This window comes from Ascidiella aspersa, chromosome 7, assembly GCF_963924565.1.
Source record: "Ascidiella aspersa chromosome 7, kaAscAspe10.2, whole genome shotgun sequence".
In the NCBI taxonomy this organism is placed as follows: domain Eukaryota; kingdom Metazoa; phylum Chordata; class Ascidiacea; order Phlebobranchia; family Ascidiidae; genus Ascidiella; species Ascidiella aspersa.
Genome location: NC_139453.1, coordinates 9,774,723 through 9,793,146, shown reverse-complemented (window position 1 = coordinate 9,793,146; position 18,424 = coordinate 9,774,723). Strand labels below are relative to the sequence as shown.

Here is an 18,424-nt window from a genome sequence, read left to right as displayed (position 1 = left end):
ACGATATGACGTAAACTATGACGTCACCCCATAATTTGAGAGGTTTGGTGGCCTACTGAATATTTAAAGTGGCAATGAGGCCCAATCTGCTAAAATGTTGGACATCCCTGATCTAAAGCAACGATATTATAAGCATCATTGTGGTGAAATCGCATTTCGGAACAGAGTTGTTTTAAATAATCACGCAAGAACTTTGAAAGTGGCTTCGTTTGAGATCTGTAGCACTCTAAAATTACCCTTAGTCAGGGTTGTTCACAGTTGCCAGTATCTGAAGCACTGATATTTTAAGGGTATTGTTCACTCAGCTTTAAACAGTAGGACATATTAGTTCTTAAAACACATATGTGCTTTGAAAATGTCCAGATATATATTAAAATGATTACCATGACCTTACTGCTTTTGTGAATTAAGGTAGTATGCAAAAACATTACCAAATCTCTAAATGGTCCACCTAAATCGGTCCGCAAAATTTGATTTGAAGTTTTACCATTCTGTAAGATAAAAAGGTTGATAACCACTTCTTTAAAGTAAATTTTTCCCAAATATAACAGCATACTTTTAAAAAAGCACAGTAGCACATTTTTCAATCACTTTCTCATATTTTCGCTTTTTATTATTTTAAATTTTACAATGCACATCTTTTCAATCAAACTGTTACAGTTTTGTAAATGCATGTTGAAATGCTTAGTGACAAACAGTACCTAAAATACACATACAAAAAGCCGAGATAAAATAAAGAAAACATACTTGGAGAAGACATGGAGAAATGCTTGAACGAAATGGAGCAAATATTTTGTTGCACTTTCAGTGTCTTCGAAAACATCTCCGTGGAGCGAAGCGAGCTGGGAAAGGCATGATATCGATCCGTGACACAACGTTTCATTTTCCCGAACCTTTACGTGAATCTAGGAAACAAGTTCAGCAAAATTTACCAGGGCTATCTTAAAAACAAAGAAACACCAAGGGAAATTTAGCAATACAGGTTTTTTTATTTTAAGAGAATTATTTGGTGTGTATTTTGTGTATTTGAAATAAGCATATTTTTATTTAGAAAAGAAAAACATTATATACATATATTTAAATATAGTAATATTTTTTAATATAAAAAAAAAAAAAAATTATAGAAACTTATTTACAAAAAATTAGAAAAGGCAAAAAAATACTGGTGATCTTGGGTAAAATAATGATGTTTTGCTAACGCCTTAAAGACATATTAACAAAAATATATGCATTTCAATATAAATCTTTTTTTTGGAAAAAAAATTCCCAACTGCTTGCAGTTACATTTAATTAAAAAATAGTGAAACTGCTAACACAATATCGTGTAGAACAGGCCCATTTGTAACGAGGCCAACTGTTTAAGAAGTGATGATTTAAAAAGACTAACAGTACTGCAAACCGTAAGTGAAAATAGCATACATTTTACATAATCTTGCTCAAGGTATTATTTATCTTCCTATAATTAGTTTAAAATGTTAATAGCAAAATTTTCGATTATAAAGAAGCAAGATTTACACAAAGATACAAAAACGACAAAAAACCTTGAAAAACATGTCCAGCAAAGAAGGATCCAACAAAACGTTCCTCCATTGCTTTGGTGGCTTAAATGCAACTTTGGCTGTTGTGTCTTGCGACAGAATGACTCTTCTTCCATCTGAAGAAAACATTACAAAAAAGCAAATTGAATGAAAGAAGGTTCAGGTCAGTCACTTTTCACAATAGTAAATAACAAATAAGCTTTCACATGTACATGCCTTTAAAATACAATCCTTATAACTAGAGAACAGCCGATATCACTTTTCTTGGACCGATACCTGATACCGATTTTTATGTACCTAAGAAATGTCCAAAACTTTATTTGAAAGTAAAATCCAAATAACATTTAGTTTATATACCTTTATTAATTATTAAACTATTGTTTTTCATATTAAATTGAAGTGATGCTTGATCCCAATTTTTTTTTAATAAAAAATGGTCAAGTTGTTTGTTGTACAGGAAAAATCATATCATATTTTTGTACTAAAATATTGGCCGAAGTATTGGCCTCCATTTGTAGAAATAACGGTAGAAGCCGAATATCTGCCTATATAATCTGTATAGCGATATATCAGTCTATCTCTCCTTATAACATGCAAACCACAGCTGTACTTTGCATTGTTATATGTTAGGTAATTTTTATACAATTCAGCTAGATTCAACCCACTCAAAATATAACAGTAAAATATTTAATACGGTCACTAAATCTATATTCTTAACCTAAATTACAATTATGGAATCAATATAAATCACATTGCTTTCTTATTATACAAATGAAGCCAACCTTCACTCAGAATTAAATTTTTTTAAGAAAAATAAATTTCACCAATGTTTCCCAAACTGAGAGTTTTACAGGTCACCAGCCAGACCTGTAACAAAATACTAAAAAGATTTCAACTGCAAACTTGTATTTTTCTATTTGAGTCAATGGGCAAGTGGCAAAACTATTAAAATCAATTTTAACAAATATGTCTTAGGAGTAGACGGTTTGTGTCCAGTGTTAACCCTAAATGGTCACAAAAGTTGTATTGAATTAAAAAGAGTTGCAGGTACTTAAGTTTGGGAAGTCATGAGCTGGACAAAATTTAGAGGGGCCTTCTTTTCCTGCAAACTCTTATTGATCTGAAATTGTGAAACATGAATACTTACAATGTGCTGGCGAAAATTGCCAATTTAGAATTTGTTCAGCAATGATGAAAAACTTTTCGCACAAAGATGCCTCTGCCAGCTGAATTGGGCCATTGTCAGACTTTGAATCAGTGTGACGGAGTACTTGCAATACAAGATCAAAAATGTGCTGAAGGTCATTCGCCTGTTAAAAAAGTAAAACCCTTCAATTGAACTCCGTTTGTATTTAATTATACTTACTTGTTTTATATATATATATATATATATATATATAATGAACACATATATTAAATGATTTTATAAGAGCTCTGGATATATTGTACAATGAAATGTAAATAAAGTCAAATGTTTTTTAAACCCAAAGAAACAGAAAAATGGTAATCTGACAAAAAACTCTCAGCAATGAATTTATTTCAATTTTTTACCTAGTGAATGTGGAACCACACACAACATTTGAAAAATACCAAATTGTAAAAAAAATTCAATACCCCAATTTTGAAGATTAAAGCATAAATGATTTAACAATTTAATTGGTTAACAAAAGATATTTCTTTGCAGAAAGTTGCAATAAAACAAGCTCTGTCAGCATATAAAAACTTATACTAATCAGTCAAACAGAAACCTCAAATGCCCGCTTGCACTTCACATGTTGTTCCCAGGTTATTCCGACATTGCTTGCTTTGTCTGACGCAGAAAACTCAGTGCACATTGCTGACAAAATGGAACAAGCGCTTTTCTCCTTAAAATAAAAGAACGTTTATCTTTTTGCACTAAAAAAATCCTAATTTTAAATATCCGCCTCTCTCTGAAGTCTCTGAAGTAACACAATACCCCCAAAAACCCAAAACATTGAACTTTATTCTTGAAGTTTATATATATATATATACCATGATTGAATTTCCAGAGGAGACCATCTTGGTGAGGTGCTGGTAAAAGGGAATGCGTTGAGATGCATCATGATTTGATAAGCTGGCACGCTTGATCATCACTGCTAGAATATTGGAAAGAGCCTCTCGAACAAATCCAGTGATGCTATAACACATTAATATTTAGATATTAAATTTTTCAAATTTTCATTTGATAAAAGTTGTTTTAAGTGTCATTTATGCCTTAAATCAATAAAATGTATGCTTTCTGTTTGTTAAATGAAGTAGGCTGTTTTTGTTAAAAAATTTCTAATAATAAAGTATGTGTATACCACAGTGGTTCAGAACTAGGGGTATACAGCATTAATTGTTAACCATAGTCTTTACAATGTCACATCCTCTTGTGATGTAATAAAATTACCGTTAGTTGAACTTTTAGCAAAAGGAATGGTTGTAATGGAGTGTAGAAAATATATATTGTGGCTTTTTTATTTCAAGAAAAGATAAATTCGGTTCACAAAAATATACTCTGTAGACCATTTTAAGGGCTGTTTTAGAGTGCATAGCTTGAGGAGTAAAGTATCCAATTAATCTCCTTATCTCACAGACTTAAGCAGTATTAATGATATTGACCGCCTAAAAAAAGACCTTACTGGTTTCCTCAAAAATGACATTACTGAGCACTTTTCTGAAAAAGTGGTTAGTAAACATACAATTTGGACCTGTAGGTATTATCAGTGTGATAGGTCTTATATTAAACTTATCTTAAATACAAATAAAAAACCTAGCACCAATCAAAACCTTGGTCGTTCAGTAATATATGACAGAATAAATTGTTGCATGCTGTTTCTTGTTGCTTCATCAATGCCATTCCACTCTCGCATTATTCCTTCTTTGAGAGTAGCCACTGCCTGGTATTGCACCGATGCCACTGTACTCAATTCTTAAAAAAAATATACAAAACACCTTAATTTGAAATAACACAATTTGAAATAAGAAGAGTGTAAATAGCATTTGGACCAATATTTAGTTATAGGAAATTCTAGCAAATGTGTCTTGGTTGTACACATTAAAAAACAAATTACCACGGATTTACCCAAATAACAAAAATATACACATAATCTGGAAAACAACACAAATTCAAAAAGAGGGTTTTTATACATAGTTCTGAAAAAGGATGCCAAGTCGGCTAAAAACAACCATAGTCACAACTCAAGGCAAAACACAAATTAAACCAAATTTATCAGACTCTCATCACCCAGGTCTGACAAATACAGGCTTTTGTTGAGTCCTGAGTCCAACAACAAAGCCTATAGATATACATATACATTTTTCCCATTTTTGTAATTAAAACATGGAGAATAGTCAGCAATCCACTCATATAACTGATTGGCAATTATTCTACCAGATGATATTTCATCTTTTTACAATTTTTACACATTTTTATTTTTTTGAAGGTTGGCACAACGCGTTTGCATGACTCTGGTAGTCTTATGCAGCCTTAAGTTTTGAGTGAAACTCAAGGAAAAAATGACTCCGACTCTGAATGCTTCAGTCTAAATAATTACACTTATGGCACCAAAATTTGCCCATACATACATATTATAAAAATTATTTATTTTTAAATTACCGAGTATGTCTTTGCAGACATGATAAGGTGCCTTGGATCGACGAAAAGACAAAAGTACTTCTTCCGCTTCTTGTCTTGCCTCTGGGGTTACTTGGTCGGGTGGCGCTAGAGAGGTGTGGGTTGCAATTTCTAAACGCTGGACCAGTTGAGCTTGATTCATGTTTCTGTTTTGATCTTGATTTACTTTTAATTGAAACGTTTTTTTAATTAGATAAATATTGTGATCCTGGAGAGATTTAAAGATGCTAAAAAGTTTAGCAAACATGCACTGGGTAAGACTTTTAGGAGAGTGACCTGGTTTGATTGCTAATCTATCGTGTATCGATTCTTTACATTAAAATAGTTTCAAATACAGTATTATCTATAGGCATTCTTACATGAGTTTTTAATTTGAATTTACTAAAAAAGCAGCAAGCAACTATTTAGGTTAAAATAAAGCCTATGTACTATAGTAAGTAGGATTAATATGCATGCAGTCGCACTACCCTAACCGGATCTGCAAAATTACTAAAGCCGCTTACAGTACTTCGAAAACTGAAGTTTATATATCTGGTCACCGAACTTCCAATTTACAATACTGTAAAGGGCGTTAGACAAATTTGCAGATTCTGTTACGGTAATGAATATTTTGAAGTTTGGTCGCTGGGTGAGCTGGGCAAATAGCCTCTTTCAAAACCTATTATTATGTACCCCAAGTTTTACATTAAAAATGTAAATTTTGGACTTGATTTTTCAGCAGCTTACCCAGAATATCTTGTCAAGTTAAATGTTTGTCGTGCACTATAAAGGGAAGATGTCACATTCAAGTGACACAAATGTTGCCTTTTGAAATTGCTTTGTGATATTTAATATTATACTTGACCAACCGAACTCAAATTCCAACTCGCACGATAACTCAAAGAATGTTAGCAATATAAACCACCGGACGAAAATGTGAAAGGTTCCAAGACCATAGTGCCACTTGCCTTTTGCATCAAGGCACTTCGCGCAGCACCAAATTTTTAGGTGTGCAATTGTGCTATCAAGGTGTTAAGCACATCTAAGGTTTGGGAATCTAGTACAAATCAACTTTTCCGAAATTTAAGTGTGCCACATACAAGTTGCTGATTCAACTAAAAAAAAACTCGATGCAGACCGGAGCTATTGCATCGCATGCTATAGTCTTAAAACATGGCCAGAAATAAGTACGCTCATACCACAATAATGTAATATTTTAATGAAAGTAAAGAAATGGTCAGCAGGTGCACATATAAAATTGCAAGTGGCCATATGTCGAACCATACATCAGCGAAAATCGTCGTTGCAACTTTAATGTGGATTTATTTTACAATGCATGTCAAACCTAAACGATGCTACGTACAAGGTTCAAGAGAATGCTACGGTCTAATGGTCACATACTAATCTATTATGGCCTAAACCACACACGTGTTTATTAAAAATAAAGCCAAATGATTTTTTTTTTTAGTAATACATTATTTTCGTTTATAATATTTTATTAAATTACACCGTTTTACGAGCTATTTATAAAGTTGTTAAAACATCTATGATTTTGAACTCCCAGAGATATTATCGTAATATAAATTGCCGAAATATAAAATCCCCAAAGTTAACACTTTTTGTTTTCAAAAAAAAATCACACAAATTTTTCAAAGAATATTTTAATTCAATTTTCCGATTAACAAAATAAATATGTTCAAAGGCATACATCGCGCGACTAAAACTATTAAACTTATAAAATTGAAAAGTATTTATTTAATAATAAACAATAGCTTATTACATGTAGTAAGATCTACAGTTAGCATCTTTTTTGTATTGATTGAAGGTGAAAACTTTTATATTGGGTTTGTTGTCATCGCGTTACGAAGTATTGAATAATATGGCTTTTCTTCATGATTTACTATCATTGCCCGCCATTACTTATTATATGTTAAGTCAGACCACGTTTACTGCAACAAAACTACAAAAACTCATTAAGTCAGGTGTACATTACAACTAGTGGTATGTAAAGCCGGTTTAAATAAAGCGAAGGCCCCTGGTTTCTACTTCAGTCGTCATCCAATTATCACATACTGTCGAATAACGTTTTTTAGAATTCGCTGCGCTATCAAATCGCAGCCAGTTTTATGCTAACGTTTACAGAACGGATTTATGAGAGATTGCGATTAAAAATTCCCGAACGTTAACGCTATTCATTTTAAAAACTGTCTTAGTGCAAATATCGTGCAAAAATAGGGCTGGAAGTACAGGAGTCGGTTTTCTTGAATTCGCCATACTCATACATCGGTGACGTGGACGTTAGGTTTCTCTATCAGTTTTCTTAGATCATCGGAAATGTCGCAGTTGTCGCAGCGGAGGTTGACGATGTTGCGTTTGCAGGTCAACAAGTATCCGGCTCCTTCGTCACCAATCTGGTTGTACGTCACGTTGAGGAACTTCAGCTGTTTAAGGCGCACGGCTGGACGTTAAATACATCGCACCGAATTCGAAAACACCTAGGATAAACCATCTTAACCAATTTACCTCACCTTATGTAAAGCGAATTGAAGGTCTGCAACAAGACCTAATCATAACCATGTTTTCAAAAATTCCTAATAAGCTATGCTTAAGTCAGAGTAATTTTAACGGTAAAATGGAATTCATCCTTAATGGGAGTCGTAATTTTATCATGTCTATAAAATATTATCGAATGCTCTAGTCCCGTGGTCGGCAAAAACCGGTCCGCTGACCGGTATGAGGAGTTGGTTACCGGTCCGTAGCAGGGTTGTAAGATTAAAATTTTGTTGAAAAACAAACTTAAATATCCTTATTTTGAGAAGCTGGTAAGAATATAGGAATTGGCAATTATGTTATACCAGTGTAATTTAAGAACAAAACGTGAAGGCCTAAAAGTTTTATTAAAATGAGCCGCGGGATGGATTAAACTAAATTGTTTGGCTGGCCGGATGCCGCTCGCGGGTTTCAGTAAGTTCAATAATTCTTAGATGGGAGCATCTCTTTGCGGCAAAACAAGCATAAAGTTGGCATTCAAAGTTGTAATAAGTTTCCTTTCCTGAACATTTGTTTTTTCAACGCCGGTCCGCGACAAAATTTTAATTTTAAACCGGTCCGCAGTGCAAAAAAGATTGCCGACCCCTGCTCTAGTCTACAGTATTGGGGCTATTTGCGTCCGTGATTAGCTGCTGGCTAATATTTTGAACATATATATTTAAATGGGCATTTGGCCTGTTTACTGTTATCAATCCGGTATTCCTAATAAAGTGTCGGGATCTATCAGGGATGTCCGATAACACCGGATGAAAACCCGATTCCAAGTGGTAGTAGCACTACCTATTCGATATCAAATTAACATAAGCCTTTCAGCCATGGTTTGTGGTTCAATGGCTTGAAACGTAATTTATCTAAAATTATTTGTTTAACAATTCAAGGTAACCAAACGACAGCAGAGTTTAGCCTTAAAGGCCCGTTTACACTACATCTGCACTGAGCTGCGCTGGGCGTAATTTGCATTTAAATTCTATTGTGGCGAGCGATTTTCACGCTTTGCAAAACTCAAGCCCAGTGCAGCTATAGAAACACGTTACGTTTGGAGCGATTTTTACGCCCACCGCAGCTCAGCGCAGCTGTAGCGAAAAAAATTTCACGCCCAGCGCAGCTCAATGCAGCTGTAGTGTAAACGGGCCTTAAGGCTATAACGTTTAATTTCATATATTTTGCTTGTTTAAGCTTGGCTATGACGTAATTTAGTATCGGATCGGATCGCAATACTTTTTGTCCAAAATATAGGGTATCGGATGAAAATGTGAAGCGTAAGGCACCCCCAAGTTTATCATTATACAAATAGCAGCTATAGAAAGCGTTTTAATCTATCCGCAAACCAACGTTCACGGAATCCTCACCGGCGTCTGTAGCTGGGCGATTGCTTTTGAGAAGTTTCCGAGTTTGGAGCCTTCGACGTTGCAGTTACAAAGCCAGAGCATCTCGATGTTGTGTACGCATCTCGCGAGGAAGTCAAAGCCCTTCGGTCCCAGTTGGTTTTGGGAAAGATTCACGAACTTTAGCTAAACGTAAATCAACTGAAGTTGTATTGCTTATTGCAAGTATAGGCCTACGTTTAATCATATAGTTGTTGTTGTTATGATTAGCATTATGATTGGGCTTTAAACAATGCTAAAAAATTGTAGGTCTACATGGGTTTTATTTTGATCTGAATATTGTTTCTCAAAATGCAAAGACTATTGCAAAAACGTTATAGGCTAGATTCGCGCGGAGTGCCAATAAATCCATTATTTTCAGGAAGTGGAATTTATTTTGATTGTTTATCTATTTTAAGTTGAATTAAAATTATAAATAAAATAAGCCGTTATATACTTTCGATGGTATGTTCATATTTAAGAAACGGAAAATATGCTATGGTATGAACAGCTCCTTTACTAATAAGGTGGCAAACCTATGTTTGTACAAACAGAGCATTAATTTGCGCTAGAAAAAGACTAGTGAATATGGCAGAACTTGAAACTTCCCTATGGCACGGCTTGGATCTCACATCAGGTTGATGAAATCTGTCGACCAATAGTTACTTTATGCAAATGCCTACGTCTGATTTCAGTTACAAAATTGGGTTTATGTGTTTTTATACGATTAAGTTACTCATTTTATACCATCAGCGTGCGTGATGCAGCCCGTCATTTGCAATTTCACTTACAGGAGTATTCACATTTGCGATTGCGACTGACAAACAGTCCAGCTCTTGCTCGCCGATGCCGCATTCGAGAAGCAAGAGCATTTCTACGTTGCGGATGCAAAGAGATAGACGCTCGATTCCACCAGGGCCGAACTTCCCGTTTGACAGATCCAGTAACCTCATCTGAAAAATCGGAAGTCGCAAAGATAAGGCAAAGCTTCATTTAAAAATGACTCCGTTAGTACTCTAATTAAAATATTGAATCACGATCAAGTGCAAATATATGTTGCAGTCCGCGTATTCTGCTGTTATCTTCATTTTTTGATAACAAGTCCAAATTTGCAGGTTATAGGGTATACCCAGGTAGCATGTAGAAAAAGGTATCCTTTTAATAGCTGGTTATGACAAAACAAGCAGGTAAACCTTCAGTTAACTCTATAAAACTACCGGCTTTGATATTTAAAAATAGGAAGGTTAACGATATTTAAACTGTGGGTCTTACAGTCTCTATGTAATCTGCTGTTTGTTTGCGTTAACGGAACTGAAAAGTCAGCGTATTATTTTGCGCAAACATCATTCTCATTGACTGACAACAAAATTATTAGCCAAATGAGTAATTTTGACGCCACCTACGGGATGTTCTAATCTTCCAATCGAGCCGCACAAGTGATCAAGATCGGCCTTTGAGAACTCCCAACCTCTGAAGTCGAGCCTTTCGATGCGATGGGCACACTGTGCGATGTATTCCAAGCTATGGCATCCTAAATCGTTTCCTCCCAAGTTCAGCCAATTCAACTGCGGACAAATAAACTTTTTGCAGACTTGCATTGCATGCAAATGACGCAAATTGACGTCGCTCGACAAATAAGCTATGTGTAGGCAGACTTGGACGACTAGATTTGGTTTAGCTTTTTAAAATTAGATTAGAATTAAAATTAGAGCATTTGAGTTTTTCCAAAGTAGATTAGAATTAGAATTCCTAAAACAACGAATTTTAACTTGAATTACATTACAATTTTTATACGTTTTAGCCTTGACTATGCTTTTTAGAATCACCAACAAGTCGTTCCGACCAAGAGTTTATTTTAAATTCTTTGTTTTAGCTGAAATACTAAAAAATGCCGTTGGACAAATTAGCATTTATGGTGAAATCCGAAGTAGATTAGAACTAAAATTAGAGCATACAAGAAATTCACAAATTAGATTAGAATAAGCTGCATTTTGCTCTAATTCATTGAATTATAAAACTAGAATTATCCAGTTGTCCAAGTCTGTGTGTAGGTCTATCGTCGAAGAACGATAAATAAGAACATGTATAGACAGTGACGTAGTTAGGTTATTTACCCGAAAAGTCCTTATAAATAAAAGGCGAACAAACCTATACAAAGTATATCTTTTAGCGGAAATGCCGTTGTAAAACTACAAATTACACATTGATTGTAACAATCTCACTAACCATCTTTATATACCATCTTTATTTGACAACAAGCACTTTATGGTTGTCTGTGACATTTCTCTTGACAGGACTAATCAACTTAAATAAACTAGAAAGGACAACCCTGTATCATGCGCGGATATATCTACAGTGCCTTTATGCTAAAGAGATTCCCTAAAATAGACAAAAACGGCTGGAAGAAATACTTTGCATTTACAATACAATACAATACAAGTTGACAAAAAAATATAGTTTTAGGAACGGCATGACTTGGTACCCATACCTCGACACCTGGCCAAAAGTGTAAAGGGTACGAAACGTTCCCAGTTCAAGTAATGCACTTACAGGAACAGAGAGGTCTTCTATAGAGGCCGCTAAGATTTGAAGTTGCTCGTCTGAGATGTTGCACGATTCGACGTCGAGCCAATTGATCTTGTGCACGCATTGGGTCAACAAGCGCACACTTTTCATGTCCAGCCTGTTGCCGCTCAAGTCCACCAGCTTTATCTGTTGCATTAGGTCGTATTGTTATTGCCGTTGATGTGACTAGACTAGACTAAAAAATAATTTTATGCAGCCAAAAAAAACACCATCTTCATCCAATGCATCTTCATCAACACTGGTAACACAAAAGATCAAATACCAGGATCTTAAAAGTTTAAAAAATCTCCCAGACATAAAATTATAGACTAATAGCTTCTACAGGTCAAGCCGTAGTCTTTTTCTGTGAAATCACCCTATTTGATTTTAAATATCCTTAACAAACAGTCTGTGAGTCTCATTTTGTTCGAATAGCAGCAAACATGACAAATCTTTCAACTGATGAAGCATTAATCAACTACAGAGAATGCTGCCCACCATTGAAAGTTTCTCTTAAATGTTTTTTCTAAACGGATTTAAGCAGTACCGGTAGCCTATGATATGTATAAAGTATTTACCCTCTTCCTTCGGCGTATCAAATGCCTTAGAACGAATTCCATGTCGTCCGAACCCATGTCGCATGATCGGAGCGACAGTTCCTCCAGGCTTGGGATCAGCTTGAGGATGGCCTCCAGCTCTCGCTCATTCAACTTTGTGTCCTTAATGTTCAACTTCGTTACCTGGGCACAATATAAGGTCGTTTTAAAGAGTGTCGTCACAATGTGGTCACATGTTTGGCTGCTGTAACGCTCATTTAACTGTTGATGCGAACTGTAGAATAATTATTTCTGGACAATATTGTGTTCCAATTAGTATTTTGAAAAGTGAACTTAACGTTGTGATTTGGATATAATTTGTGTGTATTTAACCTGGATTACTTCGAGCATTTTCACATAAACAGCATGACACCACGATTTTTAAGTTATTCTTTGGTGGTAGGGAAGATCATTTGAGATATTTAATAAAAATAGGATTTATGCGTTTTGCCAAAGCGAATTATCTGTTATAGCAAAAGTAAAAGAATTCACGGCTAAAAAACGTTGTCAGTTGCTCCGAGTTACAACGCAACGTCCCAAGGTTAAGATGTCAACTACCTTGTGGGGCGTCTGTGACAAGCCATCCAAGAAGAGATGCAGCGCGTTGCCGGCGAAAATGGCGGGCTCGGCGTTGATGCAAGTCCCGACCGCAATCTTCACTGGCTCCTTGGCCGGCGAGCGACACCGAAGCACGTGACAAAGGCCGATCGCGTGGCCAGGAGGAATGGTGCCCGAAATTAGGATCTGATCGGGCAGGGCGTCGGCGATTCGGCCTGCAAGCACTTCATCGCGCGACTCGTGCGCCAAGACGCACAGCTTGAAGAGTCGGTTGTCCGGTCTGCGGTTGATGAAGCTTCCCCAGGAGGCGATGGACTCCGAGTCGAATCGCGATTCGAGCTGCACGGTAAAATCCCGAGGTAAAGCCGCATACTCTGAAGCTACGGAGACGCACAGGTCGGCGATTTGGCGTGCCTTGTCTTCCAGCGTGTTTGTCGAAAGAGACGGAATAGCGACGGTGAGTTTTCGGTGCACTTTCGGGTTGAGAAGGCCGAGGATGAAGCGTAGCGCCATCTCCCAATCTTCTTTCTTCAGGACGTCCTGCATTGCCACGAAGTCCTTCAAGTCGGTTGCGAAGAGGAGGTGTAGTGAGGCGAAATATTCCTGCCAAAGAAGGTGTGAGAAAAAGAAAACTTTGTCTCCTTCCAGAATGCTGACATGGATGTCTTCATGGCCGGACTGCGTGTTTATGAAGGCTGTCCACGCCTTTGCGTCAACACCATACTCTGAAAGATCTTCCGAGTAGAACTGAAACCTATTGCGGCGCATGCCGGTCAGAGCCAGGCCAGCTAGCTTGAGGAGATCGTTTGGGTCTTCCTGTAACTCTCCTGGTTCTCTCGATTTGCGAATGCAGTCTATCACGAAGGTTGTGAAGATGTCGGCGATTGAAAAGGCCGACGAATTCACCTCCAGACGCTTCGCAAGGCTTATCACCAATTTGGCGAAAAGTGGAATGAAGCACAGACCTTTGGCCGAAGGGTTGACCTCGAGTGCTTTCCTAACCTTATCAGCTTCCCGCTCGCAGCTCCTTTCGACCAGCTGCTGCAGTGATTCCTCGCCCAGCCCCTCAACGACGGCCGTGAAAAAGGGCATGAACGGCACCTGGAGGTCGTAGTAGGCTCCCGGTCGCGAGGTGAGCATCTTGTAAGCACGCGGGAGCAAGTTTCCTTCGAGAAGGCTGGCGAAGATCACTATTGGCCTGGCCAGCTCGGGACAGTTACCGGCATCCGGCAAATTCGACAGGTCGAGGCGCGCTTCGTCCAAGCCGTCGATCACGATGTAGACGTTGGGCGACGCTTTGATGAGCTCTAGCAGCGCGGCGTCTTTCTCCTGACTGTGCGACCAGCTGCAGCCGGACGTCGACTTAAGGAGGAACTGAACAACGGTGATGCGGACGTCGAAGTCGAATTGTCGCAGCACAACGTGGAACAAGTAGCAGTCGTCGGCCGCCATCAGCCGATCGTTGATCAACTTGAGGTGCTGCTTGCCGAGGGTAGTCTTGCCGATGCCGGCTATGCCGACCACGCCGATGACGTTTCCGCGTCGCTCGACAAACTTGTCGACGGCTGACTGATTGCTGCAATAATGCCGCGACTCATCGTTGGCGTGTTGATTGGCTGCCCGGAACATGTCGCCCAATTCGAGAAGCTTTAAACCTGAGGCCGACTGTCGGTGACGGAGCAGTTCCCAGCCAGCACCGAACGCCTCGCTGGTGCTGTACTTTTTCTGAACGACATCGAGGCGCACAGTCTCGACGCGCTGACCGCCGGCTAAGGCATCGATGTGTTTGCGAAGGTTAGCTCGCAGTTGGGCGTCTGTAACAAATAAGAAGAAAACATTAGCGGAAGTATTATTTTCTTGCCGTAAGAAAACTTCTTTTTTCTTCACGAAAAAATGTGTAATATATGATTAGTAAGTCATGCTCATTTTCCAACAAAAAGCTTAGGCTGACCTTTTTAAGTTTGATTTATTACCAAGATAAACTATTCCGCGTTAATAAACTATACGTTTAATTTTTTATAAGCAGATTACATAACCATAACATCTTGATCATACATACCTTCACTTGCAGGTTGAAGGGAAGGATGGGTATTAGGGAGATAAATGTTTAAATCCCCGACCAGCAAAACTACGTTGTTGCCTGTTGTTGCCTAAACATTGGCGGCTGTATTTACTATATTTGTTTATTTAGCTACAAGTCGAATCAAAATCCACATAAACCTGTGGCCAAACCCAGACGACACTAAAGTGTTGAAAAACTTTTATTCAATTACCTCACTTCGGCGTACTTTATTACAATTAACATAAGTATTTAAGGTAGAATAATTTCACCAGTATTTGAGTAATTTAAACAATTAACGGTCGACGTCGATTGGGTTTTATGCTGTATAGCATTTTACTAAAATTAATTTATTAGCTTAATTTTGTAGACAGATTTCATTATATATGCTTAATTGCTTAATTTAGGCCAGTGATCCGCAACCGGTGTGCTGCGCAGCCCTGCCAGTTGTGCCGCGACGTTCCCGGTGGACCAGAGGTATGTTACTTGTGTATTTAAGGGTAGTAGACTACTTTTTAATATTCAGTGGCATTAACGCGAAAAAATATATACCATTAAGGCAGGTATTTTGACTTTATGCAATGTTCCGGGTGTAATTTTATGAACTTTCCACAATAATAAACATTTTTAAAACCTTCTTTCGCCGGAAATCGAATATCAACATAGTTTCAATCGTAAATATTTTATTGGCATTTTGTAATTGTATGATTAGTCTTGAGAGCTGTTTTAAAAAAAAAATAAAGCTAAAAATGTTTCATTTTCCAAATGCTATTAAAAGCTCTATGTTCTCTAATCAGCTATTTGGGGGTGCAAATCATCTACAAGGGGATACAATTTTCCGGACTTTGAATCGGCTTCAAAAAATATTTAAATCTACAAAACCGCAAAAATCAGAAGATAAAGGAATTTAATCCGTAAATTTTTGACGCTTTTGCGTTTTATAATAGACAGCTCCATTTTTTCTTGGCTGCCATGTGTCGAACGGCATATTTCGTAGGTGTGCCGCCGAATTGTTTTAGCTCTGTTGGTGTGACGCAAGTGGAAAAAGGTTGCGGAGCACTGGTTTGGGCGATTGCAATGAGCTAGAATGCGACTGACTGCGATTCTATAAATATAAATTTAAGCTCTGCTTTGAAGTGTGACGTGCCATAGGCAGAGCACGTTTAAAGGTTAAATGAAAAGGTTAGCATCAATTAACAGTAGAAGAATACAGCAAAATAAATAGAATTATGATAGGTAAAGTTGTTATGCATTTAAAGTAAAACAAATAAAGTTGGATTTTGATTTGTTTTCCGAATTTAGCTTGTAGCCTTGCTCCATAGCATTTTGTATTTATTCAGTGTTACCCTTCTCTAAATAACCTCTAAATGAAAAGCAATCTCAACAACGTACCAATGTTTCAGGTGGACTAGAGTTTGGGTTCTTATGAGAAGAGCCAGCACATCGGTCGGAGGACATGTTTCAAAAATTGTTGACAGTTTATTTTAGATGTAAAACGTGTTAAAAATCGTAGTCCTCTGTAACAAAGTAATAAAAATTGTAAGCAAAATAAAGTAGAACATATGTTACAGGACAAAACAGAAAGATTGACGAGCGTTTGTGTAGTTATAAATATAACTGATGGCCATAAACCAGTATAATTAATAACTTTATAAACTATAGAGTAATTTCGTGTTCACCGCAATAATTTCGTAATCAACAATATTACGCTTAGCCAGTATAACAACTGCTGTATCCAAGCCTATAGTTTACTTAGGTTGCTTGAAAAGAAAGCGACATCAAAATCTTAACAAACAAGTTAAAAAATAGAAACTTGGCAGCGAATAATTCTTGAGGGTCAAACCACTCACATATCGATTTCAGTAGATGCATAATTACTGGCGAGGCTGCCCAATACTAGCAGCCTTGGTACCCAAACATAATTTGTACAGGGACGTTTTATTATTTGTTGCTATTATTCTAAACCAAACTTCACGATGTGAGCCAATACAGACTTCCCGTCACCATACAACATTAACACCGTAAAGTAACACGGATTATTGTTCTGACCATTTGTAGTGGAATCTGGACGAAGGGCGGATCCAGGGGAATGGCACGTGGGCATGTTTTTTTCACTTTGCCAAAATCGATAACATCTTTGTAATACATATTTTGCATTAAAATTAACCCTTATCGAACATCAAACATTAACAAATAAACGAACTGTCAAGTGTTCTTAAGATAATTCTTTACAACGTCACGTTTAGATTAGCTTTGTGACGCACTTTGTGGCGTCACGACTTTGTAATGTCATCTTTGAACAATTTTTCATGCCCCCTTCCGATTCGTGTTGAAGAAACCTTCTCGATATGCAGTCATACTTACTGAATAAAATGCGATGACGAAGTCACACGCTTTTCTCTATTTCATATTTTACTGAAACTAAATTCAGATCCCAGACGTGAATACGTGCTTGAAATAAACTAAAACGAACTCCGAACAGTGAACACAGATAACATTTTTTCCTTTTGGCATTTAATTTTGATCGTTATTAAATATAATCGACTGTTGTACGCTTTGCTGACATAAAGAAGCATCATTATTGGCAAATTTGGCTACAAATTGGATCCAGGTATACTCAAAATGGCCGAACTACGAGTAGGCTATATAAGCTAAATATTTTAAAAATATTTTATACAACCAATATTTTCACAGTTTTCTTGAATGTAGTTGACAACGATATATAGAAGGGCGTATCTTTATGGAATCCAAAACCATTGGCAGCAGGTTTCTGCTTGTCGATCACTGTTCCGCTGACGCGTATATAAACAATAAAACTCAAAGTTTAAAAACCAGAGTAAAATCAGGATCAGACAGTTTTAAAAAAAAAGGAATATATATTTCGCCTATACTGGCATCGTCAGTTTCTATAAGTAAAGTAAAATACATGATATACAAAGCAAAATAATAATAAAATTAATAAAAAGGTCACAAAATCAAGAAATCAGTATAGGTTTAAGTAAAAAAGTTTAAAAACAAAACATCAGGCTGTCGGAAGAAAACTATCTAATGCAAAGCAGCACCGCACAGACAAAACATGACGCGCCACTCGATAAAGTCGCGATGGAAAGAAAAAAGGTAAAAAAAAGGAAAACTACGAGGTTCGTTTGCTTCTTGGTCGGACGTTGAAGTGGCCCGTCTTTTCGATGAATTGCATCTTTAATTATTTCCTGGACCATCCTCCGGGGAAAATGCGATCGAGCGCATTTTTTGCTAAGGTCTTGGAGGCTTGCTTTGTAGTCCTCCGTTGTCTCGTTAAAACACCTAAGTCGCGTCGCTTCACCAGAAACAATAGATTTAAAAACAGTTATATAGGGTGGTAAAATGAGCCATGCAAAAACTGTCGATGTTTGGCTGTTTCTTTTTTAAAATCTTTAAGTTTAAAACCGAAGGGGGATTTCGTACACGGTACGTGCACCACATCAAGAAATTCCACCTGCCCGCATGAATCTTTGGTACAAAAGGATCGACATAATAGACGAAGCCCGTGTGATGCTAACGCTTTTTCCAAAGACGTTTGAATGTGTCTATTTGCG

The 18,424-nt window shown here is 37.1% G+C and overlaps 1 protein-coding gene across 1 annotated transcript in view; it reads right to left on the bottom strand.

The window, feature by feature from the left end:
- Positions 1–5,320, bottom strand: part of LOC146137632 (exportin-4-like) — a 35,467-nt gene extending 30,147 nt beyond the window's left edge. The window contains exons 1-7 of the mRNA XM_083393542.1: positions 5,161–5,320; positions 4,332–4,473; positions 3,552–3,696; positions 3,287–3,403; positions 2,686–2,848; positions 1,542–1,654; positions 748–905 (exon numbers count right to left, since the gene is read on the bottom strand). Of these exons, the coding sequence (XP_083249668.1) occupies positions 748–905; positions 1,542–1,654; positions 2,686–2,848; positions 3,287–3,403; positions 3,552–3,696; positions 4,332–4,473; positions 5,161–5,320 (998 nt within the window). The remainder of the gene's footprint in view (positions 1–747; positions 906–1,541; positions 1,655–2,685; positions 2,849–3,286; positions 3,404–3,551; positions 3,697–4,331; positions 4,474–5,160) is intronic.
- Positions 5,321–18,424: the final 13,104 nt, after the last annotated feature.